The sequence below is a fragment of the Hemitrygon akajei genome, chromosome 6 (genome assembly GCF_048418815.1).
Source record: "Hemitrygon akajei chromosome 6, sHemAka1.3, whole genome shotgun sequence".
Taxonomy (NCBI): domain Eukaryota; kingdom Metazoa; phylum Chordata; class Chondrichthyes; order Myliobatiformes; family Dasyatidae; genus Hemitrygon; species Hemitrygon akajei.
The window spans coordinates 89,848,420-89,868,388 of record NC_133129.1 but is presented as its reverse complement, the minus strand read 5'-3'; the positions used below and the strand labels follow the sequence as shown (position 1 = coordinate 89,868,388).

General features: G+C 43.5%; 1 protein-coding gene across 3 annotated transcripts in view; it reads right to left on the bottom strand.

Annotated features, from left to right (window-relative positions):
- The window catches only part of LOC140729243 (IgGFc-binding protein-like), a 225,277-nt gene that overhangs the window by 45,738 nt on the left and 159,570 nt on the right, over window positions 1-19,969 (bottom strand). For all 3 annotated transcript variants that reach the window (XM_073048804.1, XM_073048805.1, XM_073048806.1), the window contains 10 exons: window positions 18,264-18,511; window positions 16,732-16,906; window positions 15,226-15,334; window positions 14,476-14,570; window positions 13,073-13,249; window positions 11,926-12,128; window positions 7,432-7,576; window positions 5,671-5,912; window positions 3,539-3,703; window positions 660-787 (listed from right to left, as the gene is read on the bottom strand). In XM_073048804.1, coding sequence (XP_072904905.1) covers window positions 660-787; window positions 3,539-3,703; window positions 5,671-5,912; window positions 7,432-7,576; window positions 11,926-12,128; window positions 13,073-13,249; window positions 14,476-14,570; window positions 15,226-15,334; window positions 16,732-16,906; window positions 18,264-18,511 — 1,687 coding nt within the window. The remainder of the gene's footprint in view (window positions 1-659; window positions 788-3,538; window positions 3,704-5,670; window positions 5,913-7,431; window positions 7,577-11,925; window positions 12,129-13,072; window positions 13,250-14,475; window positions 14,571-15,225; window positions 15,335-16,731; window positions 16,907-18,263; window positions 18,512-19,969) is intronic.

Genomic DNA, 19,969 nt, shown 5'->3' with positions numbered 1-19,969 from the left:
CCTGGCATTGTGAACATCAGTTCTGAATTCTGCTTGCTTGCTTTATGGTTTGCACAATTTCTCCTTTTCTCTCTGCACACTGGGTGTTTGATGGTCTGCTTTTGTTTTTAATGGGTTCTATTGGGCTTCTTTGTTTCATGGAATCTCAAGGTTGTATAAATTATATATCCTTTGATACTACATGAATTTTGATCTTTGAACTTTGAACCTGTGTTCAGTGAAGGGAAGATCCATTGCTTTGGTGGTGGACATAAAAGACGGGATGGGGAAGCTGTTACCTTTAATTGGGCCTTCAGTCTCTAACCACACAGGTAAGATCTGAGAAGGAATTTCTTCAGCCAGAGAGTGGTGAATCTGTTCAAATTCAGGTAAATAAGGTGGCTGTGGAGGCCCAGTCTTTATAAATATTTCAGGCAGAGGATGATAGATTCTTGATGGGTCAGGGCATGAAAGGATACAGGGAGAAGGCAGGAGACTGGGGCTGAAATGATGAAATGGCAGAGCAGACTCGATGGGACAAATGGCCTAATTCTACTCCTCTATCTTATGGTCTAAGATAATGTTCCCTGGGGCCAACCAGAGGAGGCCCACAGGTGCCACCCACATCCTGGCAGCAATGTATTAGTAGATATGAAAGGATGTCCTTCTCGGATACCTACCCAGGGTCATCATCTCCTGCCGCTTTCCAACTGTTGCCGAAGTGGGTGACATTATTCGCCAGCTTCCCGTCAGGCATCAGGAGCTCATCTGTTACATTGTGGTTGTAGTTACCACACATTCCGCACACCTGGAAGGTCAACAGAGAAACCGTAGCATAGCTGTTAGCACAACGCTTCACAGTACAGGGGACACCCTGTACCGCAGCTGTCTGTAAGGAGTTTGTACGTTCAACCCATGACCATGTGGGTTTCCTCCAGGTGCTCTGGTTTCCACTCACAGTGCAAAAGCATACCAGTTGGTAGGTTAACTGGTCATTGTAAATGTCCCGTGATTAGGCTAGAGTTAAATTGGGGGTTGCTGGGCAGCGCAGCTTGAAGGGCCAGAGGGCCTATTCTGTGCTGTATCTGAATAAATAAATAACAAGTTCACCTCATGCCCCAGACTCTCAAATGCAGTGACAAAGGAGAAAGACCTTTGACCAATTACGTTCATGCTGGCTGATGAAGAGCTATCACCACCAAACCCACTTCCTAAGGTTCTGTCCACTATCAGCACATTCCATCCCTTCAGATATTTAACAGGGTTTCTGCCTCATTCATACTTCCCAGCAGTGAGTTCTAGGCCTGTACAACCCTTTTCCTGTATCAATGACCTTAAATCCAAGCTCCTGGCTATTGCTCTCCTTGCTAAGGAAACTGGGCTCTTCCTGTTCCTTCTCTTGTGACTCTGTACAGCTCGGTTAAACCTGACCCCGTCTCCTCTGCTCCCAGCCGGTCTCGCCTCACAATTAAATTTCAACCTTGGCAATGTCCCTGGAAGCTCCCCTCTCTAGTGCCACCACATCCTCCAGAGTGCAGGATTAATGTTACCCCTTCTATTGGTCACTGGCTTTGCTCAAAATAAACCTGAGATATTTGACTGTACAAAGAACATAGAATATAGAATACAGTACATTACAGGGCCTTCGGCCCCTGACATTGGGCTGGCCCTTTAATCCACTCCAAGATTAATCTAACCCTTCCCTTTCATATAAAACTCCAGTTCTCATTCGTCCACAAGCCTATCTCAAATCTCCCTCAAAATACCTGCCTCTACCACCACCCCGGCAGCATGTTCCATGTACCCACCCACCACATTGTATAAAAAAAATACCTCTGACATTCCCCCTCCTTTTTAATTCCTCTAAACACCTTCAAGTTACACTCTCTTATATTAGCCATTGACACCCTGAGAAAAAGGTGCTGTACTGAGACATAGGATCCCCCCCCCCCCGAAATTTTCTGCACCTTATTCCTGAACAGTCACTCAGTCCATCCATTTTTCCTCATCCTCCTCTCCTCTCGCTCTCTTCTCCTTTCTATCCACTGGACAGACCTTATTCATGTGATGTAAGTGATCAATCTACACCATTAAGGTGCTGGTGAGGGCTCACTTGAGATATAGTGAGCAGCTTTGGGCCCTTTATTTAAGAAAGCATGTGCCAACATTGGATGGAGTTCAAAGGAGTTTCAGGAAAATAATTCCGGGATTGAAAGGCTTGTCATATGAGCAGTGTTTAATGGTTCTAGGCCTGTCTCATTGGAATTCAGAAGAATGGGGTGGGCGGTCGGGGAAATCTCAATGAAACCTATTGAATGTTGAAAGGCCTCGATAGAATCGATGTGGAGAGGATGCTTCCTATGGTGGGGGAGTCTAAGACTAGAGGACAAAGCCTCAGAATAGAGGGACGTCCATTTAGAATGGAGATGAGGAAGAATTTCTTCAGCCAGAGAATGGTGAATATGTGGAATTTGTTGCCACAGATGGCCGTGGTGGTCCATCATTGGGTGTATTTCAGGCAGAGGCTGGTAGATTCTTGATTGGGCAGGGCATGAAAGGATATGGGGAGAAGGCAGGAGATAGGGGCTGAGATGGAAAATGGATCAGCCATGATGAAATGGAGGAACAGACTCAATGGGCCAAGAGGCCTAATGCTGCTCCGGTGTCTTATTGTCTAATGGTCTTACCAGAGTAGCTTTGTGATCCTTCCACTCTCCTACTAGCCTTGAGAAAGCTTTCTACAGAATATTAGCTTCCTCCGATGTCCTTTCAAAAGTTAAAACTTTGGAAAGGACGTGCTGGTTTTGAATAGGATAGATGGTTCCAGGGAAAAGCATATTTGTTTGAGAAGGCTGAAAAAGCAGGAAGACTTCTCCACAGGGTGAAGGAAATTTTAATGGAGCTGTTCAAAATCATGAAAAATTTCTTAAAAATAGCTTATTTCTAACAGACAAGTGGTAAATAAAAGCTGTTCAACCAAAGAACCAGATGAAAAATCCTTCTATTCAGCAGGAAGTTAAAAATATATTAGGATAGAGCTCCTCGAGCAGAGGCAGCAATAAGCAGTGTTCCTAAAGACAGATGGTGGGGTGGAGGTACGTCTCCACCAAAGGAGGTAAAAGGCACTTACTCCTTCCCTCCACTAGCCTGCAGATCACCCTTGGACAAGGTGTAGCACCTGCTTAGCACCACCCTCCCTTGCCAATCAGGGTCATGTGAAGTCAAGAGAGCAGATGGTGGATGGTCATATGAGCAGTTGGTGTATATCACAAGTCCTGGTTATGCAACCACTGACTCCAGGCAGACAATCTCTGAAGAGTATTGATATTGGCTGGGATCACCTGTCTTGTAAAGACACTGTCCAGAAGAAGACAATGGTAAACCACTTCTGTAGAGAAATTTGCCAAGAACAATCATGGTCATGAAAAGACCGTGATCATCTACATCATCTGACATGGCACATAATGATGATGATAAGACAGATAAGTATGGAAGAGTTGTCTGAAGGTTGTTACTAAGCTCTATGTTACCAGGCAGCCTGTGGTGTTTGCACTCTCACCTTTCCAAAGTAAGTGCTGGGAACTTTGATCTCCAAATGGTGATTTCCATCAAACTTCACCACCAGGCCAAAGTCAGTCTCCACTAGAGAGTAAATGCCGCTGCTTGTAATGGAGATGCCTTTGATCTGACCAAACAATGGGGCTCGAACCCTCATCCCATCCACCTACAGAATATAAACAGAAATCTGTGAAGTCATTGCCACCAGAAATCTAACCTTGTACAGAACATTTAAGATTCTAAAATGCTTTTTGATGACATACTGAGATGTTATCAAATCCGTTTCAAATACAAAGTTTGAAGTTCAAAGACATATTAGGTCAAATGGTCAAAGATCGATACGTTTTAAGAAGAACTAGTTGGTACATAGATAGAAAGAGAGAGATGGAAAGGCAGGGGGTGTTATAGGTGTCGCAGAGTTCCAGAGTTTATGGCACAGGGAACAGAAGGCAGAGGAGTCAAGAAAATCAGGGATGTGTAAGAGGCCAGAAATGGAGGAGCCCTCGCAACCATCGAGCACATCTACATAAAATGCTGTTGCAGTAAGGCAGCATCCATCATCAGGGACCCCCACCACCCAGGACATACTCTCTTCTTGCTGCTGCCATCAGGAAGAAGGTACAGGAGCTTCAGGACTCATATCACCAGTTTAGGAATCCCTCAGCCACCAGGCTCTTGACCCAAAGGGGATAACTTCACTTATCCCATCATTGAAATGTTCCCACAACCAATGGACTCACTTTATATGACTCTTTATCTCATATTCTTGATATTTATTGCTTATTTGTTATTATTATTATTATTATTATTATTATTATTATTATTATTATTATTATTGTATTTGCACAGTTTGCTGTCTTCTGCACTCTGGTTGAACATTCAAGTCAGGCAGTCTTTCATTGATTGTGTTATGGTTATTATTCTATAGATTTGTTGATTATGCCCACAGGAAAATGAATCTCAGGGTTGTATATGGTGGCATATATGTGCTTTGATAATAAGATTAACTTTGAACTTTGATCTTGTAGGAATAGAAGACTTTAGACATAGGTGAAGAGGTTATGACATCACCAGACTGGCAGCCAGTGGACGAATCCAGGGGTAGAAAAGTCTTTGAATGAACTAAAATTTAGGAATGGTGAAGTGGTGACCAAGAGATCTTATGGGTGGGAATCAAGATCTAGAGTGGTTCACAATTTAGGAAGAGGAGAGAGGAACCCAGGGAACCTGGGATTTGGTCACTACTTTTTCTTTCTCTTTTTGCACTACATATTTAATTTAACTTTAAAAAATGTATATACTACTTACTGTAAAATAGTTTTTATTGTTATGTATTGCAATGTGCTGCTGCCACATAACAACTAATTTCACGACGTATGCTGGTGATTTTAAACCTGATTGTGATTCTAGTGGCTCTCCCTCAGGGGATTTGGCAGTCCTCATGGAGGACTCCTGCCACTGCCTGTAAGGAGTCTGTAAGTTCTCCCCATGGCTGTGTGGGTTTCCTCTGGGTGCTCCAGTTTCCTCCCACAGTCCAAAGACGTACCATTTGGTAGGTTAACAGTCATTGTAAGTTGTCCCATGATTAGGCTAGGGATTGCTGGGTGACCTATCTCAAAGGGCAGGAAGGGCCTATTCCGTGCTATATCTCAATAAATAATTCTCAGGTTGAGTTGGTGGTGAGGAAGGCGAATTTGATGTTAGCACCCATGCAAGAGGACTAGAATTTAAAAGCAAGGAGGTAATGCTGAGACTTTATAAAGGGCTAGATAGAGCGGATATGAAGAAAATGTTTCTGTTAGTGGGAGAGTCTAGGACCAGAGGAAACAGCCTCAGAATAGAGGGACATCCATTTAGAACAGATATGAGGAGGGATTTCTTCAGGTAGAGGGTGGTGAGTCTGTGGAATTTGCTGTCACAGGTAGCTGTGGAAGCCAAGTCATTGGGTATATTTAAGGCAAAGGTTGATAGATTCTTGATTAGTTAGGGTGTGAAAGGTTATGAGGAGAATGTGGGAGAATGGGGTTGAGAAGGAAATGGATCAGCCATGATGAAATGGTGGGGCAGACTCGATGGGCTGAATGGCCAAATTCTGCTCCTATGTCTTATGGTCTTGCGATTATCTCTACTCACCAGGATCCTCCTACTCTTTTTCAGACTGATGCGGTGACCATAGATGTCAATATGAATCTCGCGGAGGTAGGAAACCTGAGGTAGGCCTCGCTCCTCATTCTTGGCACTGATGGTGAAAGAAGTCACTTTGGTGGTGTCGCAGACACTGACCAGCGTGTAGGTGCAGGTCCCCATGAAGCTGTGCATGGCGTTGTCAAATGTGTAATAGTGTGGGTCCCCAGCAACGTGGCACGAAGCAGAGCCTGTTGGAAGATACATTAGGGTCACTATATACTGGTACATGACCAATGAGATCAAAGTGGACTTTTATCTAATGAGGGTGCACAACAGACTTTCTATTGGATGGTCTGTTCAGTGTACCTCAATGTGTCAGCTGAGCTCCCAACTCTCCTATCCATACTTATCCACTGCCACAACTTCATCCCCATAGATTGCTTGTGGTTGGCCAAGCCCTGCTGTAAATCTAATACCAGTCCTTAGAAATGCTTTGACAACCATTAAGCCACACCTTCAATCTTATCAGCTGACAAATGGCTTAAAATGGGGTGTTGGTGTCTTTGACATTCATTAATATGGGAAAAAAAATGTTTGCATCTTACTAAAATGTAAGATTTAGTCCTGAAGAAGGGTCTCGGCTCAAAACATCTACAATCTATTCATTTCTATGGAATCTGCCTGACGTGCTGAGTTCCTCCAGCATTTTGCATGTGTTGCTCTGGATTTCCAGTATCTGCATACTTTCTCATGTTTATAAAATGTAGTCATGTTACTAAAAACAAATAAAAATTAAAACACAAAAGCTTCTAATTGATTTGCCTCTACCACCATACCAAGCAGTGCATTCCAGGTATCCATCACCCTCTGAGTAAAAAACTTACCCCTTACATCCCCCTTGAACCTACCCCCTCTCATCTTCAATGCATCCCTCTGGTATTAGACATTTCTACCCTGGGAATCAGATACTCTGTCTACTCTCTCTACACCTCTCATAATCTTGTAAACCTCTATCAGATCTCCCCTCAGCCTCCGGCACCCCAGAGAAAACAACCCAAGTTTGTCCAGCCTCTTATTCCCTCTAACCCAGGTAGCATCCTTGCAAACCTCTTCTGCACCCTCTCCAAAGCCTCAACATCCTTCCTGTAGTGGGGTGACCAGAAGTGTATGCAATATAGTTTAAGTCCACTTAAGTATGTTTAATATCGCTAGTTTTAATTTCATAAACTTCATCGCTTCAAGATTGTATGCTTTGTTACTTACTAATAAAGGATTGAATACATTTCTTTGACCTTTTAAACGTTATTACTGGATTGGATCAAAGAGCGCGTCATACAGTATAACTCCCTGTGTCTGGTCTCTAACAGCGGTTTTGGTTTGTTACAGTCACCACTGCACTGACTTTAACCTCTAAGAAATCCGGGGGGGGGACACCATCTACAGACAGTCTTCTAAGTCACGCACCATGCTACCTTGGAAATAAACTGATGTTCTTCCATTGTTAGATCTAAGTCCACTTTTGCCCCATCCATCACTGTGGAAGTACTTCAAGAGATGAACTGCGGCATTCAGGAAATCTTCGCCACCAATCTTCTTTGCCAATGAAGGCAAATCATTGTGAGCAATAAGTATTACCCTTGGCAGAGATGATTACATCCTGAAGAATGAATTTAAATGGTAGCCCTTGTCCAGTATCGCTGGACGTGTCACTCTGTTATTAAGCTATTGTGGCCTCCTCAACAATCAAAGTAAGATGTTGACCCTGACCTGTGGTTTGACATCCCAGGACTCCATCCAGCACTCCACAACTGTCTAAGGGGCCACACTCCCACTGCTCGCAGGTGATGTTGCCGGGGCTGGAGCAGGTGCAGCGCTCTGTGCAGTTCCTGTTTGTGATCCAGTTCTCTCCCAGCTGAACAAGACAAAATCAGAAAGAAACTATTCAAATCCATTCACTTTCTTATTTATCTTACCAGTCTTCTTTTGTAATAACACCAGTCCTTAATCTCTCTGGTGTTTCGTTTCAGTGGACATGCATACACTTTTTTGCATTCACCTTTGGGGTGTAACAACTCTAAATTTGGCACCGTCCAAATATTTAAAGGTAGAGTCATTGACAATACCAACAATTTACAAATGTTTGGTTTATGAAGCTCTTTTCTCTATTACACATACTGTAACATGCCCCCTCCTTGCATAAATGTACATGTATGGAACTCTCCATAATTCATTTTCCTAGCCTATTCAATTTAGTTAAACTTCACCAAATGAAACATATTCCAGGAATTCATCCCTTTTGTAAATTGAGTTACTCATTTCAAGAGGACTAGAATATAAACGCAAGGATGTAATGTTGAGGCTTTATAAAGCTCTGGTGAGGCCTCATCTGGAGTAGTGTGAGCAGTTGTGTGCTCCCTGTCTTAGAAAGGATGTGCTGAAACTGGAGAAGGTTCAAAGGAGGTTCACAAAAATGATTCTAGGATTGAAAGACTTGTCAAATGAGCAGCGTTTGATGGCTCTGGGCTTGTACTCACTGGAATTCAGAAGAATGAGGGCTGACCTCATTGGTATCAATCGAATGTTGAAAGGCCTCAGTAGAGTGGATGTGGAGAGGATATTTCCTATGGTGGGGGGAGTCTAAGACCAGAGGATACAGACACAGAATAGAGGGGTGTCCATTTAGAACAGAGATGAGGAGGAATTTCTTTAGCCAGAGAGTGGTGAATCTGGGGAATTCGTTGCCACAGGTGGCTGTGGAGGCCAAGTCATTGGGTACATTTAAGGCAGAGATAGATAGATTCTTGATTAGTGAGGGATATGGGGAAAAGGCAGGAGATTGAGGCTGAGAGGGAAAATGGTGGAGCAGACTCAATGGGCCAAATGGACTAATTCTGCTCCTATATCTTATGATTTTATTGGTGTACTCAGATATTAACACAGAGGTTTGGATCAATGATCTGTAGATGCAATCCTCCATAAGAATTCATATTCAGTTACTTAACTAAATGAATCTGACTGATAATTTTAAGTAACATTGACCATGGAACTTCCAGATCAAACTACTGAAGCTTATTTGATTACTTTAGAAGGAAAGGAAATCTGTGATTCTTCCAGGAAACGTGGAGGAGATTTGACCCAGAAGCCAAGCAGCGGAGACAATCTTGCATTGAGCAATAACTTTAACAGTCAGTGGCAAAATAACAAGCTGTGAAAGGCCACTGAACAAGAGAGAACAAATACTAAACACAACAGGCAACAAGGTCTCTGAAGGCTAGGAACAAATGGTTGAGACTGGCTGGTTTGCATGAGTGAACAAGGACTGTGGATGAGAGGGGGTGTCAATAGTCTGCAGGTGATGAATTGGGAATGAGAGGCATGTGATCCCTGAGAAGCTGGTGACTGGGAGATGCCTACTTATGCAGGCTTGACAGATTCATCCCTGTGACATGTGACTCTACGTCCACAACAATGTGGTTGGGAGGTGGAGTTCGATCTGAAAAAGCTTTAAGTGATTCTTGAAGGTTAAACGTGAAGGCAAAATGCAGGGTTAATGGCAGGATTCAGCACTGAGCAGGAACAGAGGGATCTCGTGCCCAGATAGATAGATCTCTCAAAGTTGCCACGGAAGTTAATAGGGTTGTTAAGAAGGCATATGTGTGATGGCCTTCAGTAAACTCAAAGTCAGACCCACATTTCAGACTTGCGTGTCCTCCTATGAATTCGTTTAATGTTTGGAAGTTACAAAACATAACACAGATAGATTAGGGACATTTAAGAAACTCTTAGACAGGCACATGGATGAAAGAAAAATGAAGAGCTATGTGGGAAGGAATGTTTAGATTAGATCATAGAGTAGGTGAAAGGGTGAGCACAACATCGTGGGCTGAACGACCTGTCATGTTCTATGTTTTGTGACTCTTAACTACTGTGTGAAATGGTCATTTCTACCAAACTGCCAAATGGGATTTGCTTAGGTGGGAATCTTGGTCAGCATAGACCAGTTGGGCTAAAGGGCCTGTTTCTGTCCTTTCTGACTCTGTGCCATGAAAGTGACCAGGGGCAGTTGGGAGAAACAATATCCTGGCCTTGCCAATGAAACCCAAAGCATGTCTATTCAGAAATCATAAACACAAGAGGTTCCACAGATGCTGGAAATCCAGAGTAACACACACAAAATGCCGGAGGAACTCAGCAGGTCAGGCAGCATCTATGGAAATGAATAAACAGTTGACATTTCAGGTCAAAACCCTTCATCAGGACTGGTAAGGGGGAAGACACCAGAATAAAAGGTGGGGGTAGGGGAAGGAGGATAGCTGGGAGGTAATAGGTGAAGTCAGGTGGGTGGGAAAGGTCAAGGGCTGGAGGGGAAAGAATCTGATAGGAGAGGAGAGTGGATCATAAGGGGGAAAGGGGAGGGAAATTTTTTTTAACTGGAAGGAGAAATTGATATTCATGCCTTCAGGTTGGAGGCTACCCAGACAGAATATAAAGTGTTGCGCCTCCACACTGAGGGTGGCCTCATCGTGGCACAAGAGGAGGCCAAGGGAATCAGAATTAAAATGTTTGGCCAAATTTGCCAATATTATGAGTATCTGTATCAAATGACATCGTAGCAATAATTTGGCCCTAGGATTTGCTCAACTTTCATTAAAATCAATTCAGATCTCTCCATGAAATCTACCATCTTCTTGATTCCCATATCCTTCAATTCCCCAAAATCACAGCCATGAATATAGCCTCTGGAGCAGAGAACTTCAAGATGTACTGCCCATCTTGCATCTTGCAGACAAATGGCTCTCCCTTTTGTCTTTAGGTGATGTTTCCCTATGTAGAGTCTCTAGCCAGGAAAAACAGCAAACGCCCTATCAATGCCTAAAGATGGGAGTATGGCTTTTCACTTTGATCTGAAGGAGAGTGAGAGGTGATTTGCTAGAGATGTACAAATTGACGAGGCAGAGACAGAGTGGGCAGCCAGAGACATTTTCTCAGGGTGGAAATGGTTAATACGAGGGGGCATAATTTTAAGGTGATTGGAAGAAAGTACAGAGGGGATTTCAGAGATTTGTTTTTATTGCACGGAGAGAGGCGGATGTGTGGAACACCCTGCTAGGGGGTGGTGGTAGAGGCAGATACATTAGGGGCATTTAAAAACTCTTAGATAGGCACATGGATGATAGGAAATGGAGGGTTGTGTAGGAGGGAAGAGTTAGATTGATCTTAGAGCAGGTTAAAAGGTCTGTACAACATAGTGGGCTGAAGGGCCTGAACTGGGCTGTAATGTTCCATGTTGCACACTGGTTGCACTTCACTGTTTTAAAGTAGCAAAAACAGACCTCTCCTAAACATCTGGACAAACTGTGTTGTATTTTCTTACTTAAGCATGAATAGCTGAAGCATGTGGCCTTGCACACAAGTACAGCAAGATTTCCTTGTATCCTGGTAATAAAGACAAATGTATCTATTGCTTATTCTAAGAGCATTCGGCTGCTCTGGGCTCCGTGTCTGAGGGCCCCATGATGTTTTCTCAGCTCTGCGCTGAACTGAGGCCGAGGCTGTGGCCTGCTCTGTCTCTGAGAGCTCCGTGATGTTTTCTCGGCTCTGTGCTGAACTGAGGCCGAGGCTGTGGCCTGCTCTGTCTCTGAAAGCTCCGTGATGTTTACTCGGCTCTGTGCTGAACTGAGGCCAAGGCTGTGGCCTGCTCTGTCTCTGAGAGCTCCGTGATGTTTACTCGGCTCTGTGCTGAACTGAGGCCGAAGCTGTGGCCTGCTCGGTCTCTGAGAGCTCCGTGATGTTTACTTGGCTCTGTGCTGAACTGAGGCCGAGGCTGTGGCCTGTTCTGTCTCTGAGAGCTGCGTGATGTTTACTCGGCTCTGTGCTGAACTGAGGCCGAGGCTGTGGCCTGCTCTGTCTCTGAGAGCTCCGTGATGTTTACTCGGCTCTGTGCTGAACTGAGGCCGAAGCTGTCCTTGCTCTGGACTCACTTTTGTTTTGAATGCTATTTGCTTACTTTTATTGTTTTCACATTTTGTTTTTTTCTCTCTCTCTGCATGTTGAGTGTTCAATAGTCTTTTTTACGGGTTCTTTTAGGTTTCTTTGCTTTGTGGCTGCCCATAGGGGTTGGGGGGGGGGGCACGCGCGGAACCTCAAGTTGTATACTGAACATGTACTTTGAACTCCTCGATGTATTGTCACTTGCTGAAGCTTTTGCTACACCATTGTCATGTTAAACATGGTGCTCTCAGTTAATGCAGTGGCACTTACCAAGTGGTAGTTCCTCTCTGAATCCACACAACCGCATTGGTCAAATGTGACGCACTTTTCTCCGCTCAGCACGTAACCGCGGTCGCAGACACAACCCTCGACGCAGGGATGGGCGCAGTCATTGGCAGATGACAGATCAGTGCAGGACGCAGGGCAAGCACTGCTGCAGGGTTCGTAGTGACTGCCCGCCGGGCAGTTCAGAGCTGTGTGGAGAGAATGAGGAACTCAGTTCACATGAAAGGGGGCAGAACGACTGGGCACCATCAGAGGGGGATATCGGACTGAGGGCAGGGCGGGGTGGGGTGGAAAGCCCCTCCTGAGCTCAATCCTGCATTCAGATTTCAGTTGAGACATTAGTCCTCAGGTGTAGCTAAAGGACATCACTGCTAATAATTTGAAGGGATGGACATGTCCTCCCCAACCCACTGGCAGTGATAAACCCAGTGAATAACTTGCCATTTGAAGTCCCTGGGTGTTAGCATCTGTGAAGATCTGTCCTGGGCCCAGTTACAAAGAAGGCACAACAGTGTACATATTTCATTAGGAGTTTGAGAAGATTTGGTATGTCACCAAAGACACTTGGAAATTTCTACAGAATGGAGAGCATTCTAACTGGCTGCATCACCATCTGTTATGGGGTATGGGGGGGGGGGCAAAATAAGCTGCAGAGAGTTGTGAACTCAGTCAGCTCCATCATGGGTACTAGCCTCTGTAGTATCCAGGACATCTTCAAGGAGCGATGTCTCAAGAAGGCGGCATCCATCATTAAGAACCCCCATCATTCAGGACGTGCCCTCTTCGCATTGTTACCATCAGGGAGGAGGTACAGGAGCCTGAAGACACACACTCAGTGATTCAGGAACAGCTTCTTCCCCTCTGCCATTAGATTACTGAATGGACATTGAACCCGTGAACAGTACCTCACTACCTTTTTAATTCTGTTTTTGCACTACTTATTAACTATTTAATGTGTATATAAATATATACAGTATACTTACTGTAATTCAGTTTTTTCTGTATTATCACGTACTGCGTTGTACTGCTGCCACAAAGTTAACAAATCTTATGACATAGCTGATAATATTAAACCTGATTCTGATTCCATAATCCTTTGCAGATTGCAGAGGAGTGTGTATGAGGTACTCACGGCAAAATGTCTTCTTTCTCCAGGTTACAGGGACACCAGCCTGGGCACAGAGGGCTGCATAAGACTGGAGGGCAAGGCAGAGGATTCCTGTGTCCCCCTCGGAGGCACACTGATCGTACACACAGCTTTCAAAGTATATCTCAGGAGGAACCTTATTGTGACACTCCTTGAATGGGCCTGTAGAAAGGAACAGGAAAACAGGAAGGTCATGGATGAGAGACGCAAATGAGAGACTTTACAAGTCTTCCCCAAAGTGGGAACTGAGGGAGTAGAACGGTGCAGTCTCTTACTCCTCTTGTAAGTCCGAATGGAGGAAAATGGAATGTGAAAGAATGTGGAGCTGTTAGGGCATATTCTGGACATAGGGTGTACAGCAAAATATTAACTTCATCAACCAATCTTTACACCTGAATGAAGACTGTAGATTAAATTTAAAATACAGCTCCGGACAACAGGCTCCTACAGCTGTGAACTGCAGTTAATTGAAAAAAAAATAGACAATGCTGATTAACATTAATTTTGGGTGTCTGGTGTGTGGCTACGAAGAAGGAGGTTTAACAGTTATATGTAATTCAGCAAGAAGATCCAACAAGTCAGTACTTGAAGAAATACAGTCAGACTGTTCATTAGGAGGCTTGATTATGAGACAAAAGCTCAAATATTTTGGCCACATCATGAGAAGACAGGATTCCTTGGAGAAGACTCTCATGTTAGGTAAAACAGAAGGTAAAAGAAGCAGAGGATGACAGAGGCTATGATGGATAGATAATATTACTCAGACAATGTATATGAGCCTTGGGGATCTTCGAGAGGCAGTTTCCAACAAGAAGGCTTGGTGTGCAGGAGTCCATGAGGTCATGAAGAGTTGGACTCATCTTAACGACTGAACAAAAAAATTCAAAGGAAATCTTTGTAGCTATATTGTAAATTTAGAATTGTCCTTTTACCTTTAACATATAAAATGTCATGTAATATTGTATAAAACAGGCCTCTTCCTTTGAAAGGGTCTGCTTGTTCTTGTTGAATACAAGACTACTTTTTATCTACCATTTGCAACTCTCCAGTGACTTTGTTCACATTACAACTGAGACAACACAAAAATGGTGAATGTGGCAGAATGAGAAAGTGGGAAGGAGGAAAGGGGAAAATGTGAACATGAAATAGGAGAATGGAAGTGGGGAAAAACGGTGATTTGCTAGAGGAAAAATTGGGAAAGGGAGGGGAGAAGTGGGAATTAGAGGAGGAAAATACTGGAAGCATGGGGGAGAAAGAGGGATGGTGAGGAGCAGAATTGGAAGAAAAGATAAAGAGGAAGAAGGAGAAAAAAATGGGAATATGGATAGTGAGGGCTGAAATAACAAAGGGGCTTCTGTTTGGAGTTTTCACCCTGAAGTGCCTGTTACCTGTTGGATCCTTGATCATGCCGCAACTTGTTGACTGTTGTGCTTCCTGCTCAATATCCTTGTCACAGCCTTTGATCCCACCAGTGTTCGTGCACCTGCCCAGAGAGGCAAGAGGACAGGATGTCAGCGCAGTGCAGTTTACCTGAGAGCTGGGCAGCCATTCCTCCAAAAGGACCACAACTTTGTCGTAGGGTTTGGAGGCTTGTGTGCCTCAGTGACCCGGAGAGCTATGTTGACTAGAGTCAGGGCTTTAAGCTTTGGCTCTTGGTAGGGTCACCTATACCAGATAGGTCACAGGGTAGAGGCCAGACCAAGAATGGTCCACTGGTCCTCCACAGCTGGAGGTTCAGCTCAGGGCCAACAACCCTGACTGGTAAAATAAAATCATTACGGAAACAGCAATGGAGAATCCTTCGACATCTGAGTGCGATAGTTCCTGAGTCTCCATCCAGGACCTGCATGACTTACTTACTTACTGCCTGTTATGCCACTGGCAGCAATGAAGGTCCTCCATGTCTATCTGATCATACTGTCATACACACAGATGTAGAAGGACTCTTCAAAACAGAATCAGTCTTTGAAACTGAATCAGCTAAGTACATGGAGAGAAATTACAAGAAAATGGTAGGAGGAGGGGCTAACTGGATTATTTAGACAGAATTGGCTCCAGACCAGTGGATTGAATGGGCTCTGTCTGACTGTGTGCATTGACAATTGTATGATTCAATGAACAACCAGGCTTGCAGTTACCCTGTGGTGTTGTCAGGTACAAGCCAGCTCTCTCCCAGTTTGTCTGTGGTCTCAGCAACACTGCCATCGGGCTTCAAGTTGTCATCAGTCTTCTTCCCGTTATAATTTCCTGCAAGAAAGAGAATTGGGATGTTCTAATAGAACATGAAAGAGTCCGGAGAAAATTTACAAGGATGTTGCCGGGACTGGAGTTGTATAAGATGTTGTTGAGGCCTAATTTGGAGTATTGTATGTAGTTTTGGTCACCTACCTACAGGAAAGATGTAAATACGATTGAAATAGTCTAGAGAAAATTTACAAGAGTGTGGCAGGACTGAAAGGCCCGAGTTATAAAGAAAGCTTGAAAAGGTTAGGATTTCATTCCTTGGAATGTAGAAAATTGAGGGGCGATTTGGTACAGGTATACAAAATTATGAGGGGATATAGATAGGGTAAATACAAGCAGGCTTTTTCCACTGAAGTTGGGTGAAACTACAACTAGAGGTCATGGGTTAAGGGTGAAAGGTGAAAAGTTTAAGGAGAACACATTGGGAAATCTCTTCAATCAGTGTTGTGAGTGTGTGGAATAGGCTACCAGTGCAAGTGGTGCATGCAAGCTCAATTTTGACAATTAAGAGAAGTTTGGATAGGTATATGGATGGTAGGGGTATGAAGGATTATAGTCCGGGTGCAGGTCAATGGACTAGGCAGTTTAAATGGTTTGGCATGGACTAGATGGGCTGAAGGGACTGTTTCTGTGCTGTATTTTTCTTTGACTATGAGGTCAGGTTTGGAGCAAATCTCTTTCTAGACCCAGGGTTCCCAATCCGTGTCCATGTACCTTCTCGGTTAATAGCAGGGGTCCACAGCATAAAATAGGTTGGGAACCCCTGCTCTAGACTATCCCACTGAGCAGGGGCACAATGGGTTAGATGTAGAGTAAATTTCCCTCTATGTCTCAGGGTTAGATACAAAGTAATCTCTGTACTGTTCCACCAATGTCTCTAGACCAAGTTACCCATTGACACCATTTGATATTTTGATTATTTTAACTTGGTGTTGACTAGGAAACAAACAGTCAATCTAATAGTATCAGTACATGCTCTCATTCCCTTCCCTATCATTGTAAGGCCCTCTAGCCCTATGACCCACTGGGCTTTTCTTTGGGTCGCCCTGAATTTGATCAGTCCATCACTGTCTGCAGCAGTCAAATCTTTAAGCTCAGGAATCACAGTACCAATTAATAGATCCCAGGCCAGGCACTACAACAGGTTTTAAGAAGCTTGCTTCCTGCTTTATGACACTTTTTAAAACCTGACCTAATGCCTGGCCTGGAATCTATTAATTAGTCCTGTGATACCTTGGATCTTCCTAGACCAGAAGGTACCAAACTTTTTTATGCCATGGAGCCTTGCCATTAACCAAGGGGTCTGTGGACCCCAGGCTGGGAATCCCAGCCTGACATTTTCCCTCCCCTGCCTCCCTACATTTGGCAGTGAGGACTCCCGTTCCTTCCCTGGACCTTACCACAGAGGCCACAGAGCTGTCCCGTGTATGAAGAGGGAACAGTAACATCCACGTGATGGTTTCCATCATAGCGCACCCATAGGCCGAATACTGTCTCCAGCAAGACGTAGCCTCCACTAATCCGGATCTGCAGGTTGTCCATAAAGACGGGAGGGTTGACTCGTCGCCCATCCACCTGTGCCAGAAGTAAACAGAGTCAGGACACGATGGGTGCAAGAACTACAGCAGCACAACTTCTCATTTTCAACTGGCTTTCCCAGTCTCCAGAATGCACCAGGAGCCTTTCCAATGCCCATGATAACCTCCAGGGTAGTAGTGAGAGAACAAATGGTTGGGCAAGGTGTAGCACCAGCTTAGTTCCCCCCCCCCCCCCCCCGAATCGGGGTCACGTGAAGCCATGGGAGCAGGCGGTGGATGGCCGTATGAGCAGCTGGTTCGTATCACAAGTCCTGGTTATACAACTACTGATGTCAGGCAGACAATATCTGGTGAGTATTGATAATGGCTGGGGTCACCCATCTTGTAAAAACACTACCCAGGAGAAGGAAATGGCAAACCACTTCTGTAGAAACAATTGCCAAGAACAATCATGGTCATGGATAAGACCATCATCGCCTACATCATATGACCTGATACATAACGATGATGATAATAAGCCACAAGAATGTTAGTGGGTTTATAATTAAATAAATGTTTTGGGAAGTTCTTTTAATTAGTTAAATATTGTTGCCCTGTTGGAGACCTTGTTAAGCTCTGCAAAAAATCTTTGAGAGGAGCAAGCTCTGGAAGGCCATCAAGACATTTTGGGAGCAGCGTCTGGCTGGTTGCCATAACTCAATAACTGCTCTTGGGATGGGGAGAACCAAGATGATTGAACCCATAAACTTGTATCGGATTAGGGATGATGAGGTCATAATCTGGCCCATTGATTATATTTCTACCCTACTCTTCTCACCCAATCAGAATATCTTCCCCTCAAATTACCCTGCACAACAAATCTTTTTGAAAGTGTTGTTTCCTTATAATTTTTGTTCATTTATGTTAGACTACTTGAAGCTGACCACAAGTACTACTTGCATCATGTAGGGATTTGGAGAAACAAGAAATTAACTTTTAACGACTATAATGTGTTCAATTGCATTGCATTGCTGACCTGTTTGATTTGTGGACCAACAAAAGTGCCTTCCTTAATCTTAACATCAATTATTCCTACTTGAATTATGAATTGAAATAACAAATATAGGCAATTTAAAAAATGGTGTGTGATTGGGAAATTTCACGGTGATTTTCATGATCAACAGCCCAAAATCCATAAGATACACTCAAAGGTATTCAGGAAGCAAAACCTTTGTTGTCCAGTATTATTTGAACCATTTCATGTAGCACAAACTCTACAATGATACCCCAGGAAGGTGCGACTGGGACATTCACTGATTTTGACCCAGGATCATTCAAGGTCAGAATCATGACAATATAGACTCAGCAGTGAAGATAGAAAAGAAAGAGCGTCAGTCTGTGGACCAAACACTTACGATAACTCTTCGGTTCTTCATTAAGGTGATGCGATGACCATGAACTTCAACGTGAACCTCCTTGACATAGGACACCTGCTTATTCCTGCCCCGGTGCTCATTACTGGTCTCAATGTTGAAGTAGGGCAGGCCAGAGGAGGCGTTGCAGAGTTTAGAGAGAGTGTAAGTGCATGTTCCCATGAAGTGGTGAACCATCTTATCGAAAGTCATGTAATGTGGGTCTCCTGATGCACTGCAGGTTTCATGGCCTGTTGCATGAGAAAGATCAGCATCAAATTTCAAGAGGACTAGAACATAAAAGCAAGGATTTAATGTTGAGACTTCATAAAGCATTGGAGAGACCTCACTGGGAGTATTCTGAGCAGTTTTAGGCCCCATCTTAGAAAGGATATGCTGAAACCAGAGAAGGTTCAAAGGAGGTTCATGAAAATGATTCTGAGATTGGAAGGCTTGTCATATGAAGAACATTTGATGGCTCTGGGCTGGTATTCACTAGAATTCAGAAGAATGAGGGGTGACCTAATTGAAACCTATCGAATGGTGAAAGGCCTTGATAGAGTGGATGTTTGCTACGATGGGAGAGTCTAAGACCAGAGGACGACACTTCAGAAATGAGGGGTGTCCTTTTACAGAAGAGATGAGGAAGAATTTCTTTAGTAAGAGTGGTGAATCTGTAGAATACTTTGCCACAAGCAGCTGCGGAGGCCAAATCTTTATGTACATTTAAGGCAGAAGTTGACAGATTCTTGATTGGTCAGGGCATGAAGGGATATGGGAACAAGGCAGGAGATTGGGGCTGAGAGGAAAATTGGATCAGCCATGATGAAATGGCAGAGCAGACCCAATAGGCCAGATGGACTAATTCTGCTCCTATATCTTATGGTCTTATAGTCTAAATGTATGAATCATGATGTGATGAAGCAGGTTGAAAGACCACTTGGGTTCTATCTGGTTTTCCTTATGTTTTTTCATTACTTTGATGATATCTTCCCTGATTGACCCAATGGCATTCTGCTTCCATGTCTAGTTTATCTCTTCAAGAACTATCAACTATGAGAGGAATAGAGAGCAACAAGAAAATCCATCCAGTTCTCAATCTTGTTCTGCCTCTAATTCAGGCCATGTTATATCTGAACTATGTCAGATCTTAATAATTTTCAATCCCTGGATTCTTTTAGGAGTTCCAGAATGATCAAAAAACTTTAATTTTCCCAGTCATTTATCTTAAACTTTAAGCTAAGATATAGAGCATTTGAAACTAAATGATGAGCTGAGAAGCAAAGTAGAGAGTCAGTAGATGCAATAAGTGATGGCGTCTTTGAAATATCTATCATCTTTATACTCGAGATAACAGAAATTCTTTAGATAACAGAATCCAATCAATGGCTGCACAATTATACCATGTGGTTAATGTGCTAACATTTAGCTGATGAAAGATGAAAAGATATATGCAACTGCAAGACCACTTTCTGCCAGTAAGGAACCAAGATAGTACCTCTGAAAATACTATCTTTTTTATAATAATATAAGAGAAGTTCCATAGATAGGAAGAAACTATCTAATAGACTGCATAATTAAAATGATTACATCATGTGGGTAATATGCTACTACTTAGCCAATGAAAATTGAAACAGGTGATAAACTATTTGTTTAGCTGCTATACCATTTTCTGCCAGTGAGTGGAGATGAACCACCACATACTGTGA